Genomic DNA, 25,710 nt, shown 5'->3' with positions numbered 1-25,710 from the left:
TCATCCTCGTGCAATGTGCATACTCTGGCAAAAGGGAACTAGATAAAACGGCTGTTGTTTGCGAGAGAATAGAAAAGAAGGGAAAGATTTAAACAAAATTTCAAGAAAATGAGAACCGATCAAATCGAATATATATAAAAACGGTTCGAGCGATTACTATGAAAATTGTTCGTGGGAAAAAATCTATTGGACCCTTTTGCAAACAGTGGCAACCACATATAAAATTTATTGTATAAATAACATCAATCATAAGCTCACATTTGTATATACTAATTGAGTTCAGTAAAGCCGTGGCCCTTGCCGCGGCTCACAAAGTTCCCGCTGCCTTGAACTGTACTACTGTGTACAGTCCCTAAAGTATGACATACTTCTGGGCTGGCATGGCCCATTCACAAAATATCAAACATACTTTTTGGGCTAGCCAAAACCCTCAGCTCCGTTATTTGTGGGAAGATCCTGGCGTGCCATGAAAGGATGTCCCTGATTTGATGGAGTCCAGGGATCAAGGGGCCAATCTGGGCATGCCATTCTCTTCTTTTTCACACTCACGGAGACACATGCCACACAATAGCAACATGTTTAAAAAATCTAAATTAGAAAACAAATTGAGACGAAAAGAAACTTCTGCGGGCTCAAACATAGATATTTATTTACATACATCTATTTAAAAGTATTTAAGTGTATTAATTAATTTTACAACCAAGAAGCAAGAGAACAACAACCAAGAAACAATTGAACAGAATGTAAGAGTCGAATATTGACGTATGAAGTATGTAAGTGTTAAGTGTAGCTGTCTGTAATTATTAATTCGATCCCCATATATCCTACATCTCGTCCACTTTGGTGGCCATGTCAATAAGCACTCCCAGATGGGCATGCAAGATCTTCACTTGCTTGAGTGCCTTCTCGTCCAGTTGCATCATAATGTGCTTACTGGGCAAGGTCATTTTGTAGGGCCTCACGGTGATCACGCCACTCTGGCAGTAAACGTATACATCAGAACAGTCATCCCAGTTTTTCTTGAAAGCCAGCGGGCTGCCGGCGTCGGAGAGCACCAACTCATCGGCGCGCGGCCAACGTTCGAACACTACGGCTGGCACATCAAAGGGGTTATCCTGGTCCAACGATTGTTCGAGGGAGTGCGGCGACTGGAAGCCCTGGGGACTGCCGCAACGTTCGCGATCAGGGGAGCTGCTGCGAGCTCGGCTGTGTGGGGGCTCGGTACCTGAAAAGGATATGGTGTGTATTGCGTTAATGTATTACCAATCATTTGCATTCACTCACCCTCCCCCTTGGTATTAGTGTCCACTTGATTAGCGCACTTCTCAAGCTCATCGGTCTCCTCCAGAGCAGCTTCGGACTTGGTTTGAGCCTCCGTTTGGTCAGCTGTCTTGGTCATCAGCTTACGTCGTGAAGCTCGGCGGCGAGGCATCTTTCCTTCTATTCTGCCGACTGAATTATGAAATTTGGAAAACTATGTTACTTGTTACAGTAATTTACGGACTACTACGATGAACGTTAGTTTGAACTTGATTTTTGTTCAATATATTCTTCAAAAATATATTGTTCAAAAATATTTTTGTATTATTACTGCCGATTAAATTATAATCTTTTTTTAACCTTTCCGTCTCTACTGCCGATTGAATAATGAAATTTGGAAACCGATGTTACTTGTTACACTAATTTACGGACTACTACGATGAACGTTAGTTTGAACTTGATTTTTGTTCAATATATTCTTCAAAAATATTTTTGTATTATTACTGCCGATTGAATTATAAATTTTATTTTTAACCTTTCCGTCTCTACTGCCGATTGAATTATGAAATTTGTAAACCTATGTTACTTGTTACAATAATTTACGGGCTACTACGATGAACGTTAGTTTGAACTTGATTTTTGTTCAATATGTGATACAGAATTTGATTGATAGGAAACGGGGTAGCCCCGGTAATAGCACTCATTAGTGCGTAATTTTCGAACTGAACTTATAGGTGAACTTACTTAAATAGGTGATATATGATTATAATGACTTAATGAATCTGCCAAATCTGGTTAGAAAAAATATTATTTTATTATTATTATTTTTTTTTTATCCTAATTTTTTATTTTCATTTAAAATCTATTACAGAATAACGCTTAAGAGGCAATATCCTTATTGTTCTCAATCGAAAACGATCGGGGACACTATCGCGACCACAAGGAGGAGAGTCACGCCAAGATCGGATTAGATATGGTGGAGCTATAGCGGTTTATAACGTTAAAAACGTTAAACCTTATTGTCTTTGATCCGAAGCTGACTGCAATCGAACGAGGATGTTCTCCCGATAACAAAAAGGCGTGGCATACCCTGATCGAATGATAAATAGCGAAGGAAAGTTGGTATGTATGGGTAACAGTGGAAAATATCCTTGATCCTTGGTTGGAGAACATTTTGTTGCATATTTGAAAACCGACCGGGGCGTGCGGCGTCTCATCCTTGATTTTATGGAGTCCTTGCTGAGTCCTTTTCCAGTCCAAAACATTTAATTCTCTCTGCAATTAGTGGGCCCATTTGGACTAGACATAGCTTCCTGTGTTCGTAAAAGTATCTCAGATCGAGTGATTTTCAAAACCCTGCCCACCTCTCAAAAAGCGCTCCCAGTGAAATTAACACCAGATAGTTGTGCTCAATAAAACGGTTTTTTATATTCAATATAGAAATTGTTTCTCTCGAATAATTTAACATTTCTGTCTTGTATGCTTAGATGCTTGTGTATGGCTTAGTTCTCTCAAAATGTACCCATTTTTGTCTTTGATTGGGTAATATCAAATTTTGGTCTGCTTAACATCCTAATGGGGGATGAGATGGCTGTTCCAGCTCTGCTTTTGATTTGCTTATAAAATTAAATTGGTTCTGCTTCAGTCTTAGACAACGTAATTAAAAATGCCTTTTCTCAAATAAATGGGGAACTTGACCAAACGAATATTAGAATTAGGACGAGTATACTTCCTGTATACCTACATATCTATATACTATGTATGCTCTTATATCTGATTCTTCTTGCCATAGATACTGTAGCTCTTCTCCACGAAGATCTGAATAGACCGCTTCACGTCCTGCTTGTGCGGCTCGGGCAACTGCTCCAACTTCGGCAAGATCTTCATGAGGAAGCGAAAGTCGGGCGAGAGATTAATGTTGGTCTCGGAAATCATCTTTGTGGCCTCCCCCTCCTTTTCTGCCTTTTCTTCCTTCTCGGATTTTATGATCTTGACACATTGAATAGGTGGCGGCAGTGGAGCTACAACGGAGACTGTGGCTTGAACCGAGTCCGGTTCCATTTTGACAAAGTTTGTGGGATTCTTCTTGGGCGGCAATGTAATGTGTGGCCTGTGGACCACCGGCTTCTCCTTCACTGTCACTGCGAGAGGAGGCGGCTTCGCCTGCTTCTGCTCCTTGTCCTGAATGCGGTTGAGTATCTGGGGCAGCAGCTTCTCCAAATGCTGGGTGAGATTGTCCTGTGGCTTGTCGCTGACAATCATCAGCTTCTTGGGCACGGACTCTTTCTCCTGCTCCACGACGACGAACATCTTTCGCTTCTTGGGCTGGCCATTCGTCTCTGAATCATGGCCATTCTTCTCGTCCGACTTCTCAGTGATCAAGTAGAGCTTCCGCTTCTTCGGCTGGCCATTCTCCGGGCGATCCATGGCATTTTTCGGGCTAGTGGTTCCATTCTCCAGGAAACAATTTCCATTGTGTGACGACTCCACCAGGGAGGCCAGTGGCAGTGCCACCTCGTAGTCGGAGTTGATGGACTGCACATCGCTGGAGGCCGAGGAGCAGATGGAGTGAGAGCGCTGAGGCACGGGGGTGATGGTAGTCACCGATTTCTTGGCCTGTTGCGGTTTCTGTGGATCTCTTATGGGGATCTGAAATAAAGAAGACGATTGTTAAGACATCCAATGGTACGGGCTAGGGCCTGACTTACATTAACCAGTTGTATGGTGGTGTTGTTCTCCACAATGGGCTTTGTAGCTCCTACTGCACCTACTCCACCTCCTCCTCCTGTAGTATTTGTATCTGTTGTGTTTGTTGTCGTTGGTATGGCCTTGGATTTGCGCAGCGGCGTCATCTTGATGCGCGTCTTGGCCATATTCTGAAAATGCCTGGAGCAGATGCGAAGCTTTTGCAGACCGCCAAGCTTCTCCACACGTTGATCGCTCACACCGAAATGCCGAAGCCAATGGTTGCAGCTGCAAGAGTAGCATGGATAGCATTAGTATGTGTGTGCGAGAGTATTGTTTGTTGCGAAGCCCAACTTTTAGTTAACTTAACACATTTTATCAACCATTTATCAAATATAAACAACCATTCTTGTAGGTAAACACACCAATTATTCCACAGAGATCGCGAGAAAGAGAGAGGCAGTGAGGCAGTGATGGCGCAAATAGTGCAATCGCTTTGGCAGTTCTTTGTTTACTGCAAAAACTGCATTGAAGTTTTGTTCTTTTGGACGCTTTCCCGCCGCAGCTTTCAAATTAGATCCCACTCTCTCTCTCTCTCTCTCTCTCTCCCAGCACACACACGCACAGAAGTTTTGTGTCAGGAAAGCTTTTTTATGCTCATACACATGCTCTCTCCCTCTATTACTTACACGCGCTTGGTTAGTCTGTGAGAGAGAGAGAATGAGAACGAAAGCTGAACGGAAGTTTAGCGACATGCATGTCTTTGCATTAATACCGGCACATTTCTGTTGTGTTGTGTTGTTTTGTGTTGTTGCAGCGCAGCTTCTACTCCACCCTCTCCTCTAGCGCTGCCGACGCTGTGGTGGATGATGGTGGAAGTGCTGCTCATATACTGTATGGATAGGCAAGAAGTCGACAAGTCAACCAATTAGGGTGGACCATGCTACATGGGTTACATGAATATTATGACGTAAATTATTGTTGCCCCTACACTGTAAATTCAAAGATTTTAGTTAGCTGTTTTGGCCATCCTCTATTTTTTTTATCTTCTCCTAACCAACTGATGTTTTCAGATACAGTGCAAACATCAAATCAAAATCATACCAGTAATGCCCTATGCAAAGGGCATCGCAAGTACGGTCCACCCTAAGCTCCATGGCCAATGCCAAAGCAAACAGAATGTTTTTGCAGATCACAGAATAACAACAAAAAGAGAGAGAAAGATGTAAAGGAAGAGAAGAAGAAGCCCCCACATGCATTAAAGGAGAGCGTGAGAGCTATAAATAAACGCAATGACGCGCCCCCTCCTCCAGCTGCTGCTCACCCACATCAGCATAATTGCAACACTCACACAAATGCACTTTGCTGGCATTGAAATTTTCTATGATATCCAAGCGATCGCAGAGAGAGACACAGACAGTTCAATAACCTTTGACTGGTAATAATCGAAGAGGAACAAGCGAAAGCTCGCTCTTGTCTTGGACAAAACAAAAAGAAAACAACAAGCTAAGCTTTGATCGTAAAGCTTTGGAGACGGAACGAATTCCTATGTAAACAGGTTTCAAGTGGTTCTGGAATTATGGAAATTCTGGCAACTCACCGTTGGGCATCGTTGACTGGAAAGCGACGCAGCTCCGATTGCTTCACGTCCTGGCAGCCCATCAGGCAAATCCTCGAAGGCGCCGCCAACCAAGTCTGGGCACTGGGATGCAGGGACCTTGCCTGGCTTATCTGCAGATTGCTCGTCATTCTGGAAGAAACACATGTACGGATAAGAAAGTAATACGTAGTATGTACGCGTAATGCTGCTCTGTTTGTTCATGTACTTAGCTGAAGCATGCTAGGGAGGCCACAGACAGCAACAACAATACACCAGCGTCAGCAGTGAAAAACCACAAAGAGCGAAAAGCACACACCGCTCCCACTCTCCGGCTCGGTTCTATCCGACTCTGGCGACAGCTTTGTTTTGTTGCATTATGTAAAGCTTTCAGCTTTCGTAGAACTAGAGCTTACACAGTCCCCGCGTGGCTGGCTGGCTACTGTTGCCGTTGCTCTTGCTGTCTGGCCGTTTAATATTTACGAAAAAAAACCGATGAAAATTCCACACAAATGGTTGACTCATTTACTTTTAACTCGCATCATCCCTTTTTTGTATCTAGTGTACATAATTTTTACCTGTTGCACTACTCCTCCTCCTCCTAGTCTCTCTCTCGCTCTCTCACTCTCTCTCTATCTCTCTCAGTCTGTTGCTGCACCGAAGCTGCACTCTTAAGTTGAATACCCGCGCTTCTCTCTATCCGCTGCTCAATGCCGTTGTTATCAGTGTGACGATTTTCCACTGGGGGCTTTTTAACACGTTAAAATTCAATTTCAGATGAATTCCTTTGATTTCGAATGGCATGGCTTATCTTAATTAACGCTGGGTGCCGTTCCGTGCCTCAGGCCCGGGCTCTGTTCTTGATGATTCTACTCTCTACGTCACGGTATGACTACCAAAGTTTCATTTTCGTCGTTTTGAAGGCGCAGAAAGCTTTTGAAAGCTGATTAAGCTTGGTTTTTGAGAGCAGAGAGAGCATGAGCATGTGGATCTCTTTCAGTTAAAAGCTCTCAACTTTTTGTTTCCTTTGGATTTATTAATTATCGCTGTAAGAGCTTTTGCTTTCCGTTTCAAATTTAAATTTGGATAGCAGTTGCGCTTATCAATTACGAGGAGTCATAAATTTAGCAGCAATGTTGAATCGACAAGTTTAACCAACGCAAAATTAATAGTGTTAAAAGCTTTTCCATAAATAAAAATTCGAAGAAACGCAGGTGTTTTTCAGGCTATTTCTGTTCATTAATTACATACATTTTACAGGCAATTTGCGGCTGGCAAATACTCATTTGACTATTATTTAAAAGCCAATCAATTGGCGGCTCGACACTGTCATAAATTTCAATAGTTGCTCATTAGGCGATGGAGAAAAACCACGCTGAAAAAGAAGGGGCTTGGATCTAAAGATAAGCATCCACTTGTCACATCGCTCATATTTCATATTTCTTTCCATCTGGAGCCCAGCCATGCCCCACCCCCACCCCCACCCGCACTCCCACCCCACTCGAATTGTCTATGGAAATCGGCTGTCACTTGTCAATTGTTCCATCAGTTGTACTCGTAGCCAGAGGCAGCCTCAATTTTCCAGGCCTTGCAGGCGCTAAAATGCACATCATAAAAGTTTAATAGCTAACTACATATTTTGATGGGGGGGTGGGGGTTAATTTTCATTGTTTTTGCCAGCAATTAATTATTCCGGCCAAATTGTCAATTGTCTGTGTGTGTGCTCAAGTTGATTGCATTTTATGACCGGCTATGGCTACGGGCACAGAACAGAGTAGAACAGAACAGAAAAGAAGCATAGTTATAGATAGGCCCGATCTGTTTTTCCCAAGAACAGATGTGAGTGGGCCGACCGGAGCGGAGTGCTGACTGCATTTGAAATCGCGCTCAGTCAGCATTTTAATTTCTGTCTGATTGAAGTGAATGAAATAGACTTCTCCGAGTGGAAGTGTGTGCCCCCGTTGCCGGCGCGGCGATGCCAGACGGTGATAATTCCCATCGGCATCGCCCATCATCGCTGTGTGGTCTATTCTGTATGTCTGAGCGACAGCCGGAGGGCAATCGTCGTTAACTGCCAGCAGATTATGTGATTGGAATATTGACAATTAGGCGGCTACAAATTGATTTACTTGTAATTTTTTATGGCGCCCCTCATCATGGAATTTGCTTGCTATTCGATGAAGATCAGGAGAGGCAAACAACTATCGTTCTTTGTATAGGGAATGGAATGGAAAAAAAATCACAAAAAGATTCTTGTCAGAAGTGGGATTCGAACCCACGCCTACAGAAGTAGACTGCGACCTGAACGCAGCGCCTTAGACCACTCGGCCATCCTGACTGTTGGAACAACGAGAGTCAGGACCTCTACTCGCCCAATCAAATTAAAGAGTATTTTTAGAGTATTTTAGAGTTGAAACCAAGCAACGATCATTTAACTAAAACATAATGGCCAGATTAACTACAAACTTTATTCTCTAAGCTATTAACCATTAATCAAATAAGTTTCTTTACAAAAAAGGTGCAAAAAATCTTGTCAGAAGTGGGATTCGAACCCACGCCTACAGAAGTAGACTGCGACCTGAACGCAGCGCCTTAGACCACTCGGCCATCCTGACTGTTGGAACAACGAGAGTCAGGACCTCTACTCGCCCAATCAAATTAAAGAGTATTTTTAGAGTATTTTAGAGTTGAAACCAAGCAACGATCATTTAACTAAAACATAATGGCCAGATTAACTACAAACTTTATTCTCTAAGCTATTAACCATTAATCAAATAAGTTTCTTTACAAAAAAGGTGCAAAAAATCTTGTCAGAAGTGGGATTCGAACCCACGCCTACAGAAGTAGACTGCGACCTGAACGCAGCGCCTTAGACCACTCGGCCATCCTGACTCTTAGAAACCGTTGTGACAGAACATACATTTCCAGGAAAAATTTTTTTTTTTGAAAAAAATATAATTAGAATAGCATAGAATTACATGAAAAAGAAAGGAAGGGAAGATTTCGACGTTGTAACTTTAGGTAGCACTGCAGAAACCTATTTCATGAAAAGCATTACATTACGATAAACATGAAAAGTCAATGAAAATAGCTAAATAACTTATCAATAACTTTGATAAACAATAATTCGGACAAGTTTACTTTTCGGTATTTTTTGGTATTTTTATAGACATGTGTACATATTTTCCTTTTCTATCATCTCCTATGAGAGAGACGATTCTTGATAGAAGTGTTTCCACAAAGCCCGTCTAACATAATGAATTCTCTAAAAAACAAAATCGCAGAAAAATGGCCCAATCTCGGCTAACGGAACGGTAGATGATTACTGCAGAATTTGGTAACGCAATGCATGTAACGTTCGTTTGATGCCTCCGCGGTTTCATTACAAACGAAGGGGGAATGGTCCCATTCCGATTCATGGCTAATCATGGCCATACGATCTCTCTTGCTCTCTCTGTCTGTCTTATGTATCATTAAAAACGAGCGGGAACATTGTGAGTTGCTGCTGCGACCGCAACTCTACATCTACATATGTATACCCGATGGCCATTCAGTATGGCCCCGTCCGCCAGAGTCCGCGCACTCATTACACGCCGAAGAGTGTGTGAGAGAGAGACAGAACAGGAATAAGCGCGTGGACTGAAAATTATTTTGTTCCTTCTGGCTATAATAATAATCCGAAGTGATATAGATTCGGCAATCTACTAGATGTGGTCATTTTCTTCAATTCTGTGTTTCTGGTTTTCTAGTATCCTCAATCCTAAAAACCACGTAAATTCGGCCTTCTTGTATTTTTACAGACTTTCGTCCTTTGTGGGGGCGGAAGAGGGTGTGTCAAAATTTTGAAAAAAACTTGATTCAGTGTAATATCACAGGAGTCTGGATATAAAATTTGCTTGCTCTACTTCTTATAGTCTCTGAGATCTAGGCGCTCATCGGGACGGACAGCCAGACATGGCTATATCCTTAGTTGATCGTAGAAAAATGAGCACAACTTGATCAAGGGTGATGTAGATGATAGCCCTCATGATTCCTATTAGATTCACTAGAAACTATATACCGCCACTTGAAAGAAGCAGTCCATTGCATATCAACGTCCAGAATGAAGAAATCGACTCGGCTATTGATGCTGATTAAGACTATATATGTATACTTTATGGGGTCGAAAACGCTTCTTTCAAATCAAGCAACGATCATTAAAATAAAACACAATCGCCAAATTATCCTTTAAAGTATTAACCATTAATCTTAACGACTTTCTTTGGGAAAAAGGTGCAAAAAGTCTTGTCAGAAGTGGGATTCGAACCCACGCCTACAGAAGTAGACTGCGACCTGAACGCAGCGCCTTAGACCACTCGGCCATCCTGACTCTTGTGGCTGCCACAGGCGGCGAGGCGGCCAAAGCGGTTCTATGGAATGGTGGTACCTCTCGATGGACATACGCCTTGTATTACACATGTAGGCCCAATCACACTTAACACTTTGAACCTGCTGCCCACACACCAGCTCAGGCCGGCGAACAATTCCAGATGAAATATTATAAATGGCGCCCCAGAGGCAAAGACAAATTGCCGCTCGGCGGCGCGTCACGGAAAGGTGTGTACTGACAGGGGCAGACAGTTCGACAAGACACGGATTGTGTTTTGTACCTGAGAAATCAACATGCAGCCGATGGAAATGATAATAAAAAGCGGGCAGAAATCAGGTCAACGTCATACATCACACGGTGCAGATTGGCAAGTGTCACTTTTTTTATATATTCCCATTTATTATGCAAGAAATGACAGTTGCCTAAATTGTAATATTCATTGGCCTACAGGAGAGCAGCGGCAGCGGCAGCGGAAGGGCGAGAGATCGCCTCGAATAGAGACGTTCGCCAAGCCTCCAGAGCTCTCGAGTAATTAAGTTATGCGAGAGTGCACGAGACTACGAATTTTGGGCCTACTACTCGCAGGTCTGGTAAATGTCAACCAGCCGGAGCTTGCCACAGCCTGACATTTCACACGCAGCTGCAGCAGCAGTAGCAGTAGCAGTCGGTGCGGTTGGGTATACCCCGGTGCTGGGGGAGTGTCAAGGGTATATGGTGTTCGAACGGAAGTATGCGACAGGCAGGGGGATAACAAGGGGGTTAGCCTGCACTAGTCCTAGTGTCAAGTGTGAGCGTATACATATAGATGGATTTTATGGATCGTTTTAGCGGGTATCCTATAGTCTTAATCTACCAGCATATCTTTACGACTTGCTGCTGCCGCTGCTGTTATTGGTCTCACGCACTTTCAATGCATTTCAATTAGCCCGGGCCGCTCCACTTTGACTTTGAGCCTGTGACTGCGCGTTTGGATATATTTTCCATTTTTATAGACCGTTCGCGATGGCAGACACTTGATAGGCATTTGTATATGTTAATCGGGTGTCCGTCGGGCTGTACGGCAATTGCGGACCGACCTGACAGCCAAAGTTAATTAAAGTTTACGCTTTTAACCAGCCCAGCAGCCAAGCAGCATGCATAATTCCCATTAATTTGCTCGTTAAACTCTCGAGTGTGTGGAGACCGAGACAGAGACAGAGACGGAGATGGAGACCCCTTCAATGACTACCTCAATCCGACAGCAATTGCTTCGAAGTAGGGACAATCGCAATCGCCATAGCATTCATTATGATTAATGATCTCTGAGTGAGCAGAATGGTTTCAGAAAGACCTCTGAGTGAGCATAACCACACACAGCACACACACAGCACAACACACAACCAGAGTGACCCACAAAGGCGACACATTTTCCAATGTTCCAAGAGTTTTCCGCTCGAAAATAGAATTAGCAAATTGCCCGAATGTCAATCAAGAGTGATCAATCAAAATTTGTGCTACTGTCAACTCTATCACCATACAAATAGTATAAATAACCCCCAGAGGCAGCAATGAGCAGTGCAGCAGTGCAGCGGTGGGGCAGCAGCGGAGGAGCGGTGGAGCGGAGGAGCGATTGCAACTGCAACAACAGTTGGGTGCAGCTCCAAACATTTAACTGGAGGTTGTAAATTACCATAACAATTCTGGGGGGAAATATGTGGGTCAACAATGAAGCACAGAACCATGGAACCATAGAGAACACCCCAACAATACAACATAGTAGAACCCCCCAATGATACACACGCGTATGTACATGTGTCAGTGGAGTTCCTAGCATACTCACAAAAGGTTATGCATCGGGTGGGCAGGGGAGGGGCTCGGATGGGTCAATCGTGGGGTCAATGCAAATGGAGTTGGGATTAACAGCACAGCCCGCATGAATGCTAGAGAGAGACTACCTTGAATCCATCTTAGTGCCAGCAAGCGACTAATGAAGTTATTGTCTAATTGTCAAAGATTAAGTCAATGTTAATTCTGAGTCAAAAACTCAAAGAGGTTTAAATCTGTTAGCTTAGATTATCATAAATGATATATAGATATACCATAACAATTAACAGCTAAAATATCATAAATTATGAAGGAAAATTCTTCTATAAAACTGTTGAAAGAGATATTTCCACAACAATCACATTTACAACAGTAAATTTCCATATATTTCTCTCAGGACTCCTTTTTTACGAACAAATCGAAAAGTTCGAATGATTTATATGATAAATTCTACAATACTTCAGGGGTAGGTTGTTCTTACGCTAATCCATCACTAACCTCTAAGAACTGAACAATAAAACTCACTGAAAAACCTAAGATACTAAGCACAATTATACAATTCCTCACCCGAATCTTTCTTCCAGCCGAAAACCATTCAAAACCCACCAGAGACTCCGCCCAAAATCGAGTTCAATTAATTTTCGATTTATCAATATTTCCCCACACCCAGAGTCAATGCTCCTTTTCAAGTTCAAAGTCAGATCGGAGAACACTTCAAAGTATACCCCCTCCGAAAAAGCAAAGCCAAAAAGAGACTTGGTCCGAAACAAACTGCAGACAGACCTCTTCGACTGCCACTTGGTCGGGCATTAATCAATTCGTATTCTCTCCATCCAATATTTGTTGGATCTTTTTCGAATATTTTTGTAGTATATTATGTCGCGACATTTATGCAAAATTTGTACAAAAGTTAATTAACAGGTTTCATTGTTATTTGAGTGTTTTTGCGGCTTTTTTGTGTGTGTTTCCCTTTCGTATTTCGGTTTTTATGGACAAAAATACTATGGGGGCGTATACGTTATTAGGGGGAGACATAGAATGACAGAGAGTGGGACAGAGGGACAGGGGAGGGGCGAGGGGCCTGCGACAGCGACAGTGCAAAGAAAGCGGCTGAAAACCCGTTTTAACTGCGTGTCTAATAGACACTTCATTTAACAAGCAATTTGTATTTTTTCAAAATTAAAATATATTTTCTTACCAATTTTTTCGAGGTTTTTCCATTGCACGTGCAGCCTGACGCAGCAGAGCGGGTGCTGCCTTCACACCCACGCTTTTGACGCCGACGCTGACGCCTCAGCTGGCAGCTGGCAGCAGCAGTTCGGCCTCCCTCTCCCTCCCCTCCTCTCCGCAAGTGAAGAAGCCAAAGTAAATAAAAAGACGAAATAAACAGCAAAAGTTTATGGCTCCCCCGTTCTCTCTCCCTCTGTCTTTGTCTCTGCCGCTTATGCCAGCACGCACCAAATCAAATACAGGTGAGGCATGACTAGAGAGCGCTCTCGTGGCAGCTCAGTGTCCCTCTCAGAAATGTTTTGTGTTCGAGATTGTGAGTGCCAGTACACCTCTCTCACTGTAACTGCACTTGCAAAAGATGAGGCATTGCCGGAGAGACACACCCTACCTTCCTCATACCATGCGAAGCAACAGCTACAGTCAAGGCGGCTCTGCTCTCTGCCCAATAAGCTTTTTCTCCGCCGATCGGCTGCCTGCATCGTCGCAGTCAACAAAAAAAAGCGCAGCGCGACGGTTCAGTATTTTTCTTGGCGGAAAGTTTTCGCGCGTATTTCACTTCGGATTGAAGAAAATAACAGAATTGTGGAAAATTTATGCTTTTTCTTGTTGTGAAAAGTGTTAAGTGATGTAGAATAGAGTTTTAATGTGTGTCTTCCGCACCCCAGCACCCGATCCCCGGCGAATGCAATTACGAAATCTTGTGTGAAATGTGTGCGTGTTTCTTGTGCGTTTAATTTTATTTCGGCTTCTGGCTTCTGGCTTCCATGTGTCCGTCTATAAATAACAACCACTGTGAGTGATAGAGCAGGCGAGCGGTGGAGCGGGGCAGGAGAGGCACAACAAAAGACGAAAAAGAGCTAAAAATGAGAGATATCAAAAGCATAAGCTGACGGGTTGATTGACTTGCAGGAATTTTGTGAAAAAAACCCCACTGTTCCTCCTCCCCAGCAGCAGCAGCAGCAGTGCAGCAGAAGCAGCAGCAGCAGCAGCAGCAGCGCCCCAACAGCGGTCGCGGTCGCAGCTTCCGTTGCGCTTATCTGTCGGCGCAGATTTTGACGACGCCGACGTGAATCGCTAATGAAATGAATCGTCCCATGAATCGCGTTTTCTGTAAGTCTCGCTGCACATCCAATTAAGCCCACAGATACGGTACGATTGTACCTTTGTAAATGTATATTTCTGCAAAGTCATAAACCCTGAAAGTGTATACATTTGGGGAATTTATTCCACTGTAAAGACAGACGCACGTCAATGCTCTGCCCATAAAAACCGACATAAACGTCCCGTCAATCAGAGGAAAAGGGCAAACGATACTCTTCACACGCTCTCTGCAGATAAATTTCACACGAAAGATCAGAAAAATCAGGATGGCAACGATTCTGCGGAGTCGAATCGTTGGATACCCTTACAGATCCATTGATGCCAGGAAATCTTTGCATAGCCACCATCTCTTAGTACTCATATTAGCCTCTTAAAGGCGGACAAGCACCAAGAAGCAATTTTAATGTTAAACACAAACAGCACGAGGCCCCCTGCCTTAAAGACCTGCAATTTATTTGGCAAAAAGTTTATTAAAATCTCATTAATTTCCAAACAAACTAACGGCTGATGACACCCACACACATCGTTCACACGGTCCACACCCCCTTTGGGCGGTGGGTGATTCCGGGAAGCATACACACGATCCGTAACCTCATGACCAGCCTGTGGTTTTTCTAAACAGCTTGTTTTTGTATATTCCGCCACATACTTTTCCCATTTCCATTTCCATATCCATTTTCCATTTCACTTGATTGAAGTTTTGGCCTTTTGCACATGTTTTTGTTTAGAATAAAAATATTCCATAAATAGATCCCACACACCACACTAGCAAACCCACGAGGTGTATTTATTTTCATTTTTTGCCTGATGGAAGCCAAAAACTGCACAAAATAATAAGCAATTTTAGGGAAACAAAACAGAAAAGTAAATATAGGTGAAAATATAAGTAAAAGTGGGGAAAACAAAAGAAAAACATAGAGTAAAATGGCACAGGACAAAAAGATTCTTGTCAGAAGTGGGATTCGAACCCACGCCTACAGAAGTAGACTGCGACCTGAACGCAGCGCCTTAGACCACTCGGCCATCCTGACTGTTGGGATGAGCAGACCAAAAGCACATTTCCTACCGGTGGCCTTGCACTCGAATGCTGCCATAAATCGAACCATAAACACATTTTTATAGAAAGTCTATTTGCATGCGAGAAGAACCATATTTGTATGGTAATTTTTGTACTTTTTCTTGTAATTAGAGACTCGCTCGACTCGACTCGACTCGATTACCGTTTGTATTTATTGTTAATGCCCTGCAATTACAATACTAATTGGCTGTTGAGTAACAAGAACTGTACAATTTCCGATGCGGAATAATTGCCAATCGAAACGATTCGATCAGCTGCTTTGCTCGCTGCTGCTGCTGCACTTTGTACAAATGCCGACAAATTGTTAACAAAGTCGGTTTTCGCCTAGCGATAAGATTTATCTTCTAGAGGGTGGGGCCGGCCACAGAACAAAAGAGTGACGTAGCGCACAACCCAGACAATATTTATATCTATGGATATCTTTTTTATGAATTTCCCAAAAAGGGGGGAGCACAAAAGGCGACTTGGAAATGAGGTCAAGACCCGCAGCATTCTTCTGATTTAAGCCAAAGCCAAAAGCGAACTCTCGCTAATAATCCGGTTGAAGGGGGCGTGGCCGCCTGCTACCATGGGAACCGAACCCTTCTCATTAGCCGACGCCGCGGCGGCGGCCCCTCTATTGTGGGGATTTCGTCTTGTTTTATATTCCGTAAAATAATTTATTATGATTGCTGGCTGCGAAGAAGATCTTTGGAAAATGTTGATTTTAATGAGATTTTCGAGCAAACACTTGACGACAGTTTTCCCTCAAAGAATTCGAAATTAGTTTTTGTTGCCGAAGAGCAGAATGGAATAGACGGAGCCATTGTTTATGCCTTGCCTTTGACTCAATGCCGACATCTATAAATACATACATATATATTCCTCTACACACACATGTGTATGTGTGTGTGTGTGTGTGTGTGTGTACATTTGCGGATAGATATGCCCAGACATATGTCTGTTTCGCTGTCTGAAAGATGAACGTAATTTGCATTTGCGCATTTTTCTGGCTAATTATTTGTTTATCCAAAAGGAAAATAACCAAAAAAAGTACGAAGAAGAAGAAGAGTGCGGAAAAAAGGGAAAACTCGGAATTCAAATTGAAAATTGTTTTGACAAGCTGCGAGAAATGATATTTGCCATTGAACTTGTGATTTTCCCGCAAATGAAATAAACAATTTCCAGGGGAAAGGCAATCAGCTCTCAAGTGATGTAGAAGAAGAGTGCGAATGCGAGTGCGAATGCAAGTACAAGTACAAGTACGGGCTGGCGGAGAGCTAAAACCAGAGCCAGTTCTAGTTTCAAGGCAAAAGTCGGCTGATAAGTTATAGTAATTTATAATCATCGAAATGGGTCAGCGCTCATAAGTCAGGCCAGCAATTGCGCACGCAATTTTTTATTCATTTAGAATGCATCAAAAAACCATTAAATAAAGTAAATATACACATAACAAGATATACATATGTACAGTGTACAGTGTACAGTGTACATACAGCATACCCGTACCCGACTCGTGTGCCAGTCTGCTGTCAGCAATACAGAAAGGTGATATGTGACACCGTTTTTGGTATCGAGTAAAGGTGGAGAGTTGGCATTTCTCCCCTTTATTTTTCATGTGTATTTCTGGTGTTTTTGTTTGTATTTTGATTCCAATTCGTGGACTGCGATTCCAGGTTAGGGGCTCAATGCCATTTCTCGTGCAGTTCTCTGGGTCATTTCTGTGCTGCATTACGTACTGCACATATGCAGAAAAAGCTGGATCGAATGGCATATCGACTGCGTCAACAAATTGGGGGAATGGTAATGGGAATCGCAAGCGAAGGCATTTGTCGCACAAGGTCTGGACAGGTTTATATCAGTGCAGTCGCAATCGCAGTTGCAGTCGCAGGTCTGGTCTGTTTTGCCACCGATTGCGGTTCGTATTGCCGGGGCAGGGATTTCCTAGTGCCATAAACCTGTATCCATTAGCTCTTTCAATGGAGCTCATGGTCAGACATTTGATGAATGACTTGTTCGTGTTCGTGATAAGCCCTTTTGCGGTACGGTACGGCACGGCACGGCACGCCTAATGCACTTTAATGCCCCCTCTTACGATTCGAACGGCAAAGTACTCGGAAAACGTGTCTCTCCGATAGAGCTTTTGCTGTTTTATTGAAGTCCTATAGTCAACAATTGCTTGTGTGTGTGATTTCAGAGGGCTTATCGAACCGAATTTCGTACAAATATATATATTTTACAAAATAAATGAAGAAAAATGAGAAAGATGAGAAAAAAATCTTGTCAGAAGTGGGATTCGAACCCACGCCTACAGAAGTAGACTGCGACCTGAACGCAGCGCCTTAGACCACTCGGCCATCCTGACTGCTGAAGCAGCGAGTGCCAGATTCCAGTTTCATATCCAACTAAAATGAGTTTATATTATTTTTGTATTTATAGGATTTATAATTTTTAAAAATTAAAGAGAATATCTAATTAAGATTTAATTAAAAATAGAAAATGCTGGAAAAAAAGTCTTGTCAGAAGTGGGATTCGAACCCACGCCTACAGAAGTAGACTGCGACCTGAACGCAGCGCCTTAGACCACTCGGCCATCCTGACTTGTGTCCGACGAGTGCCCAAAATGGCATTAGAACCGTGGCCGATGCCAGAGAACAAATAGAAGAAAAGCAAAGTGCATATTTCGTTGACTTGTGTATAATTTGTTGTTCCACATAAATAATTTTCACTCTCCGCTCGATGCCCGGTGCCCGATGGTCGATGGTCGATGGTCGATGCCCCCTCAGTCGTTCAGTGGTCAATGGTCGTAGATGATGATCACTGCCCGCAGCAGCTGGAAGACCTGCTGCCGTGTGACTGAGTCGTCGTTCTGGAATACCTTCATATTGGCTCGAATAATCTTCACAAAGTCATCCACGCGCTCCAGGGTGCAGTGGCGCAGCATGACGGTCGCTCTGGTGGACAACAAAATTTTGGCCAGGCTGAAGTAGGAGCTGACGAACTCCTCCATGAACCCCAAATGCTTGACTTTGGCGATTTCCTGGTGCTGCAGGAAGACGTCCTTTATGTTGGCCTTTGTGATTTCCGTGTGCATTATGTCGAGCCACGCGTTTTGGATGTAGGGAATGTGTATATTGTAGTACCGCCAGAAGGTAGCGTCTAGAACAAATAGAAATTTCTTAAAGAGTTTCGCGTACGCAGCCTTGTCGGAGAGTTTCCTCAGCACATTCTGGCTTATCACGTTGTTGTGGAGCAGCACGAAAACTGCCGGGAACATCGGTAGCTTGGGCAACTCATTTCGGACCAAATTCACCAGAATATCGCTCAGAAACTCGGCAATGTCCGCCACCCTGGCATCCTCCACGGCACTCGCGTAGAGCACGAGATGAAGGGGATGTGAAATGCCGCAGAGGCTAAACACCAGAGCCGTATAGTTGGCGTTCAGCGAAATGGCATCGAAAGTCAGGAAACAATCGCACGCCTGATCGCATCCAATGGTGGCGGTCCTCTTGAGTATGTCATCCGTTCGCTTCACGTACTTGTGCTCCAGCTCCTTGGCTTTAAGGGGGCTGTAGTAGAGCTCCCGGCATTGGTGCCTGTGCGTGTCTGTAAGCTCGAGATATGGCCGCAGGTTCTCCAAGTTCAGCTCATATGTCATCTCGAGCCTATTTCCAGTGGAGCTCAGGGCTAAAACAAAATAAAACAAAGAGGAGTAGTGCCTCGGAGCCGTCTAAGCATCGGATTTATTTACTCACAGATTTGGATTTATTCGACAAAATTCTAGAGCATGATGTTTGAAGACCACCCCATCCTGATCTGCAATCCAGTTGCGTTCACATTCCGAGCCGTAAGAGGAGTCACCTTCTCAGTGCTGAAAGTATGTACAAATAAGCCTCCTTAGTGTGAACTTTGACTGGTTGAACAGTACTGTACTCAACTGTACTTCTGCTAGTGAATTTTCATCGTTTCTTCTCATCCTGGCCGCACACAGCCCTCGTCAGTAGATTCAGTGTATTCGCCATGACTTTAAAATGTAATTTTGGTGCAGAACTCTTGAAAATTGCACTGATAAATTTCGGTGTCAAGTAAACGATGTATCCCCGGCCTGCCTACACTCTCAAATAACTTGGCATTGTGCAACACTGACACGCCCTGTCAATATCGATAATTGCTAAATACACTCCACCACTCCATCACCCGCACCCGCACCCGTACCCGTCCGGTCTAGTCTGTCTCAATTGGAATGATTAATGTCTGGCATCTTTGGCATCTTTTTTCGTTTTCAGATTTAAGCGTTCGTTTCGCTGCAATTTGCATAATTGCAATTTATTGTAAATCCGTGTGCAAATATGCAACAAATTTGTGCTGCAGCTCTTTAAGGCAAAACCAGAGGCCGACGGCTTTTCATGAATCTCGCTTTTCTGTCTGAACGTTTGTTTATTTTTTTCTTCTTTCTGTCATATGCAAATTGGTCCCGCGACTCTCTGGCACTTCAAAAGAAAATTCCTTGCGCCTGATATCTGTGACGGCGGCTTGGCAACCCTGTCGCACTGTCGCACGAAAATCAATCAGTGGTGTGTGTGCACCTCTGACAGAAACGCTAATTAGTTGTCAGCATTTGTGCATGGCGAATGTCTAAGTGGGTTAGCGGCTCGATGATCGATCAATCGAAAGAGTACCAGAAGGTCCTCCTCCAGCACAAAGCAGCTTTGAGCAGTACAGTGTTGGAAAACGCCGTCCCATAGTGGCTTATGCGAATGTACACCAAGTGAAAGGGGAACTGGATGTTAGGATTCCACATATGTAGATCAAGGCCCCAGAGGCCCCACGACAGATGTTCCCGGGTTCAAGGGCAGTTTTCGGTATCAACGATCTCTCCACCCACGAAACTTCTAGACAAACAAAGCCATGAGCCTATGATACATTCGCGTTTCCAAGTAATTTAACTAAAATTAATTTCATTTTACCCCAGATGCCGATGTATGTGTGTGTTTAAGCGTTGTTTTTTGTTTTTTTGTTTTGTATATATTACAGATTAAGCCGAGAATTAAATGGCATATAATCATAACCATATTATGGTCGCCGGAGATCCCACGCAAAGTCACGAAAATTGAGCAAAGCGACGGACGCCACACAGCGACTGCTCATTGTCTATGCGACCACGTAACGCGACTCAAGTTCAAAAGTGAACGACGGACGACGGACGACAGCAGTGCCACGACGGCGTGGCAGCATCCATGCTTATAGCCAAGTGCATCCATGAATAAAAATGGCTTTGAAGCCGTAATTTAACTCAGAGAAAAGAAGTGCTGAAGAAACAATCGTCCAAGGACCATCTTTTGCCGCTTATCCAACAAAAGAAAGATTAATTTAAAGCGTGACAAATAAAGAGGAGAAAAGAAACGCATTTGAGAGGTGCTGAGTGCACATTTCTCAAGGCAAAAAGTGGGTCACAAGCCATCGGTCACGTTCCAAGAAAAAATTGCAGTGGCAGTGGCAGAGCCAGAGGCCGGGGCAGAGGCAGAGCCAGAGACAGAGGCAAAAGCCAACAGCTGTCGTAAAAGTTGTTCGCTGCAATTAATTGTTGCTTTTGTTTATACAAATAATTATGCAACTTGTTGCTGCAGTTCTCTGAAAGAGAAAAACTGAATTCATTGATAAAAAGCGAAAGAGACAGAGACAGAGAGAGAAAGAGAGAGGCGTCCGTCACGTAGCCATGAATTCGCCGCAGCTGGTGGCGCAAGCACACGATTCTACTGAGAGCAGCGGCCACGGAAGCGGCAGCAACGCCGGGGCGATGCCGATGGCGATGCCGACGCCAGCGGGAAATAAATATGCGCCTGGACGTAGGCTAGCCGCGAGGCAAACTCTTCGATTGGCCATACCCAAGCATCAGGGGGATCCACTGGCACTTCCGCACCCACACCCACACCCACACCCCCACACACACCCACTGCCGCTCCACGCACACGCACATCCGCATCCACAGACGGGGGGCATCTATCGGCACTCGCCATCGCAGCTGCCACCGGCGCCCATACTCAAGAGAGCGGCTGGGAGCAGCAGCATCCCCAAGTCCGCCTCACCGCTGGAGTCCCACAACCTGCCCAATGTGACGCCCCACAGTGGGTGTGGGAGTGGAAGTGGCAGCGGGAGGATCGCCTACAATGTGGCAGGCGTGGGGGGAGGCTGCTCTTCGAGTGGCGCCTCTTCGGGCTCGAATTTTCTGGGCGTGCGAAAGCCCAGCCTCACATTGAACTCCTCGGATATAAGGAACAACAACGATTTGTTTGCATTTCCCAAGGACATGTCGCCAGCACTGGAGTTGAACGGTGAGTGGAATAAAAGATACATATTTTCAGAGGAAGATTCCATTGTAATTGTGTGCCATTGTGGTTTTAGAACACTCCCACTCTCCCCTGTTCACGGACATGTCTTCAGCCAACAGCAATGGCTCGCCCACACATCATCACCAACTGGGAAGGCTCTTCAGCCTGAGTCCTTCGAGCATACGAAGCTATGGAAACGTGAGTACAACCTTTGATAGATCCTTAGATATGAGATGAAACGGCTAGAGAACTAAACTCTTATGAGAGGTTAGGGAACAGGCCAATAGCTTGAAGGAAAGAAGGGATCGCTTAAAGATTGGGTAGCTTACCATCTTGGGTGCTAGTTGAGGAATAGAGGATTGAAGATTTCCATCACACTGTAGGGTATTCTTGAGTTAACTTTCAGCCCAAGGCTGTGTCTCGATTCTCGAAACGGCAGCCAATGTTTATGACTCACTTTGGAGCGAGGGTCTTCCCTTGATTCCCACTCGAGGAGGTACAACTCTTTAGGGCCAGTTCTGAAAGTTGAACCCCTCTCTTTCCGATACACCATGCTCTGGGCCTTTGCTGTTGACCCAGAGCTAAGTCCAGACTGAGCTTTACAGTCAGAAGTCCCCCCCATTCTACATACAGGCCATATTTACCCAAAAATACATAACTCACACCTCACACGCGACGACTCTCGTTCTGGGGACTGGGTTCTCGGGCCTGGAATGGGGAGGCACTCCCTTTCTTGGGGACTTTCATAAAACCGGCTCTCCCTCTGGCTCTCCCTCTCGCGCTTGTTGTGGCTGTTCTTTATGTAAATAGGTAGAAAATAGCGTCCGACTCGACTCGACTCGACTTAATTAATAAATAACATTTAGCACGTTTTCAAAACGAGTCACAAGAGAGAGGCAAACGAGAGAGAGAGAGAGAGAGAGAGTATGTATATTCGTAAAGCTAAAACCACATTATTGGATGGCTTATGGGATGGTTATGAATAATCGGGCATTTGGCGTTGATTTTTTAGCATGGCTCGTGCGTCGTTAAGCGAAATGCCCTACGTGGGGTAGATCCGATCCTACCAAAAGGTTTGTCACACTTTTCTATAAGTATTATTATTTACTGATTACCGATTGGGGGGAATGTCGGACATTAATTGTAGATCGAATCTGGGGGTGGGACCTACAACAAACTTTCAATTAAAAACAGGAGAAAGATGACCTATATTTGAGGCTATGATAAGATGATTACGGGCATACAAGAATGAGATATTTATATACTTTTATTGGAGTTTTAAAGATGATTTATAGTGCCCTGGATGATCATTTGGAAGAGCTTTGGGGAGCTTTCCTTGCTGTAGATCGTCTTAAGAGTTTTATATGAAAGTTATAAAAGATCCGAATATTCCTTAAATTAAAATTTGTAAAAGATTTTATGATATTTTATGTAAATTTAGAAGCTTAAAAATAGTATTTTAAGCCTTGGATTCGAATCTTAACCCTAAAGTTCCCAAAAATAGTTCTTGATTTTCCCTGCCGTTCGCTCAAATCGGTTTTTCTTCTTTGCCGATCTATAGGGTATTCCTTGAACCCAATGATCAATTAATTTCTCTCTTCTTGGGCGATTCTTAACTATTTGACAAGCTCTTCAGTTCCAAACACACAAAAGAAGAACGCAGGAACGTGAGTTGTTGTCGAACTTGGAAGATTATAATGAAGATTATATGAGAAGTTGGATGTACAACACATTAATTGGTTCTTCCGCGAGAACGAGAGAGGGAGAACACAAGAACACACACAGAGAGAGAGAGAGAGCGAGAGAGAGATATAAAAGAGAGTGTTATACGGAGAGAGAGAGAGAAAATCGATTAGTCGGACAGAACCAGAAGCCCAGAAGCCCAGAGGGAATGAAGCCGGAGGGACGCCACAACCAAAAAAAAAAAAGCTAACGCGATGTCGGGGAGAGGTTTGCTGTGGGGCAAAATATACCCAAAGCTCCCAAAAAACACACAAACACAGATACAGATACAAATACACAAAGATTCAGATATATGAAAGCTACAGACAGACTGTGTTTTTGGTGCGGCATTTTGTGGTTTTCGTAAAGAATTCCATTTTCAGTATTTGCTGAATTGAGATGCGCACCGGTTCGGTCGAAGGTCTCGTCTCTGGTCTCCCGTCTCCCGTCACCCTCTGTCTCTCTATCTCTCTGTGGATTCTCCCTGAATTTATGTAAAATATTTTCTGATTAATCGCCCAGACACTTACACTTACACTTACCTACTCGAGTACTCGCCGCACTTTTGCCTGAATGTTTGAGCCAGCGCTGGAGGAGAGCTGTGCCCGTGGCTGTAGTTTGCTTCCCTCAGTGTCGTGTTTCAGTGTCGAGTGTTCGGTGGTGCTTCGGCAGTGGATGTGCAAAATTCGTATAGCATGGGCAATCGTTTGAGCGGTCTGTGGTGCAAGAAAACAACATTGAACATCAGCAGCAAGAGTGAGGAGAAGGAGAACCCCCAGATTGCCACGGACAAGTCCAAGAGAATCCGAAGAAAGTCAAGTGGCAGTGGCGGTGGCAGTGGCAGTGTCAGTGATGGTTTCAGAGGCACCTTTCGCCTTGGCAGCGTCCGTCGTTTATCGTTAACGAAGGATAACCACAAGAAAGGATCGGCCAGCAGCAAATCTGACCCAGATCCGGGCATCTCCACCATAGAACACACCTATCGCGAGCTTATCCAAAACCCCATCCACACTGCAGCGGATCCCAGCAGCAACAGCATGAAAGTCAATCCCCAACTTCTGCCATCCGCTGTCAAGGTAAGTGCGGTGCAATTCTCTATGGAATTCCACAATTATGTCATGATTTGAATGGGAATTGGAATCCGAATCCGAATCCGAAATGAAACTATAAACAAAAGACAAACTTGAATTATTTTGATATGCTTCCGAGGTTCATGGCCAGAACTATGAAATAATTTGGGTTTTGTTTTGTTTTTTGTTTGTTTTGTGGATAAGGTCGGGGTGCCAGTGTGCGACTCCTACGATGCTGATGATGATGATGATAGTGTCATTAGCATTTCTTGTGTGTAAAGGCGGATGCTTGTAAGGTGTCTCGTCGCTGGGGATTATCGCAGATAATTTATGACTGTTCTCTAATTGAAATTGTACATAATACTCGGATAAATGGGGGGGATGTATGATGGCATAAATTAAAAGGGTTTTCAGATGATTATTCAATAGAAGGTGCAAGAAAAGCGCCTCAAAGGTTTGGCTTTGAGTCTGCATCTATTGTAGGTCTTCTGAGGCAAAATTGCACATCGACCGAAGGGCACTGCTGCATTACACGATCAACTTTGAATTGAAGCTTTTTAGATTCAAATACTTTCTATAATAGAAAGTCTATCACTAAATATGTAGTTAAATAAACCCTATAAAGTAGTACTTTTCCAGATATTATGTTTCAAAAAGGAATTCCATCAAAATCATTGCAAACTTCAGTGAAAATCTTCGTGAAATAAAAAACACCAAAAAAGGGAGCATAAATTGCCCCCCTCCCCCCAAGATCCAAGCAGAAACCAGTCTTTCCCGCCGATGCTCCCCTTTGGATGTTGCAGCGATTAAATGTTGCATCCAGGCAATACGATTACGATTCTCGATTCACTCAAGTGACCCAATTCTTCGACTCACAAATAAATCACGAAATACACAGAAAAAGGCAGAGATAAAAGGGAGAAACGAGGGATACGGGATACGAGAGAGAAAAGAACGTGTTAAGCACGCTTTGCATATAAATAAAATGTACAATCTCCAGTCTCCAGACGAGGGAAAAGGGAAATGCATCAGAAATCAATTACGCATGAAAATTCCAGCAACGAGAAAACCTGAAGCGCAGGCGCCCCCAATGGTGCCTGGAAAAAGGGCGTGTTGCACATTCAATCGCGTGGAGCTGCGGCCCCAAGCTAGGCCTTAGATATGCACATACATACATACGTGCATGGCGGATGCTTCCATCAGGCGGCGGCTCCCACGAGGATGAGTCAGCGCTGAAAACTTTTGACACACGATCGCTGTTTTGCTGCACATTTGGCGACTTGATACCCGGCTTTAAGGTGCGGATGATTCATACTTGTTTTAGGCGAAAGCCGCGACCATTCATTGATTCATTCATGGATAGAAGATACCTCCCATACGGGAAGAGGAGGAAGAGGAGGGGCAGCAGCAGCTGTAGATACTTTTCAGATGGAAAGTGACTCAGGAGCGGCAGGACTTGACTAAGTTTGTGTCTTAAATTTGGACAC

General features: G+C 43.9%; 4 protein-coding genes, 1 long non-coding RNA gene and 7 other non-coding genes across 15 annotated transcripts in view; 1 reads left to right on the top strand and 11 right to left on the bottom strand.

Moving 5' to 3' along the window:
• Positions 1 to 659: 659 nt before the first annotated feature.
• LOC6900198 (borealin-like) lies at positions 660 to 1,888 on the bottom strand. The gene is made up of 3 exons (XM_033384202.1): positions 1,864 to 1,888; positions 1,285 to 1,452; positions 660 to 1,225 (listed from the first exon to the last, which is right to left on the bottom strand). The coding sequence occupies exons 2-3, from the start codon at positions 1,430 to 1,432 to the stop codon at positions 825 to 827; spliced, it is 549 nt and encodes a 182-aa protein (XP_033240093.1). The 5' UTR covers positions 1,433 to 1,452; positions 1,864 to 1,888; the 3' UTR covers positions 660 to 824.
• Positions 1,889 to 2,663: 775 nt separating this feature from the next.
• Positions 2,664 to 6,469, bottom strand: bip1. 2 transcript variants are annotated; one of them, XM_015188453.2, is made up of 4 exons: positions 6,121 to 6,469; positions 5,546 to 5,695; positions 3,969 to 4,233; positions 2,664 to 3,909 (listed from the first exon to the last, which is right to left on the bottom strand). In XM_015188453.2, exons 2-4 carry the CDS (start codon positions 5,692 to 5,694, stop codon positions 3,028 to 3,030), a joined length of 1,296 nt encoding a protein of 431 aa, XP_015043939.2. In that variant the 5' UTR covers position 5,695; positions 6,121 to 6,469; the 3' UTR covers positions 2,664 to 3,027. The 2 variants fall into 2 exon arrangements, with proteins under 2 accessions (XP_015043939.2, XP_015043938.2); XM_015188452.2 differs by lacking the exons at positions 5,546 to 5,695; positions 6,121 to 6,469 and adding an exon at positions 4,371 to 4,479.
• Positions 6,470 to 7,796: 1,327 nt separating this feature from the next.
• On the bottom strand, positions 7,797 to 7,880 carry TRNAL-CAG (transfer RNA leucine (anticodon CAG)). Its single transcript has one exon. It is a non-coding gene; the product is annotated as a tRNA-Leu (tRNA).
• Positions 7,881 to 8,073: 193 nt separating this feature from the next.
• TRNAL-CAG (transfer RNA leucine (anticodon CAG)) lies at positions 8,074 to 8,157 on the bottom strand. Its single transcript has one exon. It is a non-coding gene; the product is annotated as a tRNA-Leu (tRNA).
• Positions 8,158 to 8,350: 193 nt separating this feature from the next.
• On the bottom strand, positions 8,351 to 8,434 carry TRNAL-CAG (transfer RNA leucine (anticodon CAG)). Its single transcript has one exon. It is a non-coding gene; the product is annotated as a tRNA-Leu (tRNA).
• A 1,393-nt stretch (positions 8,435 to 9,827) lies between these two features.
• On the bottom strand, positions 9,828 to 9,911 carry TRNAL-CAG (transfer RNA leucine (anticodon CAG)). Its single transcript has one exon. It is a non-coding gene; the product is annotated as a tRNA-Leu (tRNA).
• Positions 9,912 to 14,992: 5,081 nt separating this feature from the next.
• On the bottom strand, positions 14,993 to 15,076 carry TRNAL-CAG (transfer RNA leucine (anticodon CAG)). The gene has a single exon. It is a non-coding gene; the product is annotated as a tRNA-Leu (tRNA).
• A 2,307-nt stretch (positions 15,077 to 17,383) lies between these two features.
• Positions 17,384 to 17,467, bottom strand: TRNAL-CAG (transfer RNA leucine (anticodon CAG)). The gene has a single exon. It is a non-coding gene; the product is annotated as a tRNA-Leu (tRNA).
• Positions 17,468 to 17,619: 152 nt separating this feature from the next.
• On the bottom strand, positions 17,620 to 17,703 carry TRNAL-CAG (transfer RNA leucine (anticodon CAG)). The gene has a single exon. It is a non-coding gene; the product is annotated as a tRNA-Leu (tRNA).
• A 78-nt stretch (positions 17,704 to 17,781) lies between these two features.
• On the bottom strand, positions 17,782 to 19,199 carry LOC6900205 (uncharacterized). The gene is made up of 3 exons (XM_002135501.3): positions 19,041 to 19,199; positions 18,858 to 18,973; positions 17,782 to 18,789 (listed from the first exon to the last, which is right to left on the bottom strand). The coding sequence occupies exon 3, from the start codon at positions 18,758 to 18,760 to the stop codon at positions 17,900 to 17,902; it is 861 nt and encodes a 286-aa protein (XP_002135537.1). The 5' UTR covers positions 18,761 to 18,789; positions 18,858 to 18,973; positions 19,041 to 19,199; the 3' UTR covers positions 17,782 to 17,899.
• Positions 19,200 to 21,089: 1,890 nt separating this feature from the next.
• Positions 21,090 to 25,710, top strand: part of Sarm (sterile alpha and armadillo motif) — a 38,223-nt gene continuing 33,602 nt past the window's right edge. For 2 of the 3 annotated variants that reach the window (XM_015188459.2, XM_015188456.2), the window contains exons 1-2: positions 21,090 to 21,434; positions 21,505 to 21,629. In XM_015188459.2, coding sequence (XP_015043945.2) covers positions 21,410 to 21,434; positions 21,505 to 21,629 — 150 coding nt within the window. In that variant the 5' untranslated portion in view covers positions 21,090 to 21,409. Of the gene's footprint in view, positions 21,435 to 21,504; positions 21,630 to 23,708; positions 24,230 to 25,710 lie in introns of those variants that run through there. The other variant, XM_015188454.2, reaches the window with a different exon arrangement.
• On the bottom strand, positions 23,436 to 23,788 carry LOC26533764 (uncharacterized). Its single transcript, XR_004470636.1, has 2 exons — positions 23,696 to 23,788; positions 23,436 to 23,637 (listed from the first exon to the last, which is right to left on the bottom strand). It is a non-coding gene; the product is annotated as an uncharacterized lncRNA (long non-coding RNA).

This window comes from Drosophila pseudoobscura, chromosome X (genome assembly GCF_009870125.1).
Source record: "Drosophila pseudoobscura strain MV-25-SWS-2005 chromosome X, UCI_Dpse_MV25, whole genome shotgun sequence".
NCBI lineage: Eukaryota > Metazoa > Arthropoda > Insecta > Diptera > Drosophilidae > Drosophila > Drosophila pseudoobscura.
The sequence above is the reverse complement of the archived record's forward strand: the minus strand, read 5'-3'. Positions and strand labels throughout refer to the sequence as shown.

What these genes read in the sequence shown, in the direction of transcription:
- LOC6900198 (XM_033384202.1), bottom strand. Translation starts at nt 1,432, where the DNA reads ATGCCTCGCCGCCGAGCTTCACGACGTAAGCTGATGACCAAGACAGCT. An exon ending in CACTAATACCAAGGGGGAGG is followed by an intron (nt 1,226 to 1,284) that starts GTGAGTGAATGC and finishes TATCCTTTTCAG; the next exon opens with GTACCGAGCCCCCACACAGC.
- bip1 (XM_015188453.2), bottom strand. Translation starts at nt 5,694, where the DNA reads ATGACGAGCAATCTGCAGATAAGCCAGGCAAGGTCCCTGCATCCCAGT. An exon ending in CCAGTCAACGATGCCCAACG is followed by an intron (nt 4,234 to 5,545) that starts GTGAGTTGCCAG and finishes CTACTCTTGCAG; the next exon opens with CTGCAACCATTGGCTTCGGC. An exon ending in CCACCATACAACTGGTTAAT is followed by an intron (nt 3,910 to 3,968) that starts GTAAGTCAGGCC and finishes TCTTTATTTCAG; the next exon opens with ATCCCCATAAGAGATCCACA.
- LOC6900205 (XM_002135501.3), bottom strand. Translation starts at nt 18,760, where the DNA reads ATGACATATGAGCTGAACTTGGAGAACCTGCGGCCATATCTCGAGCTT.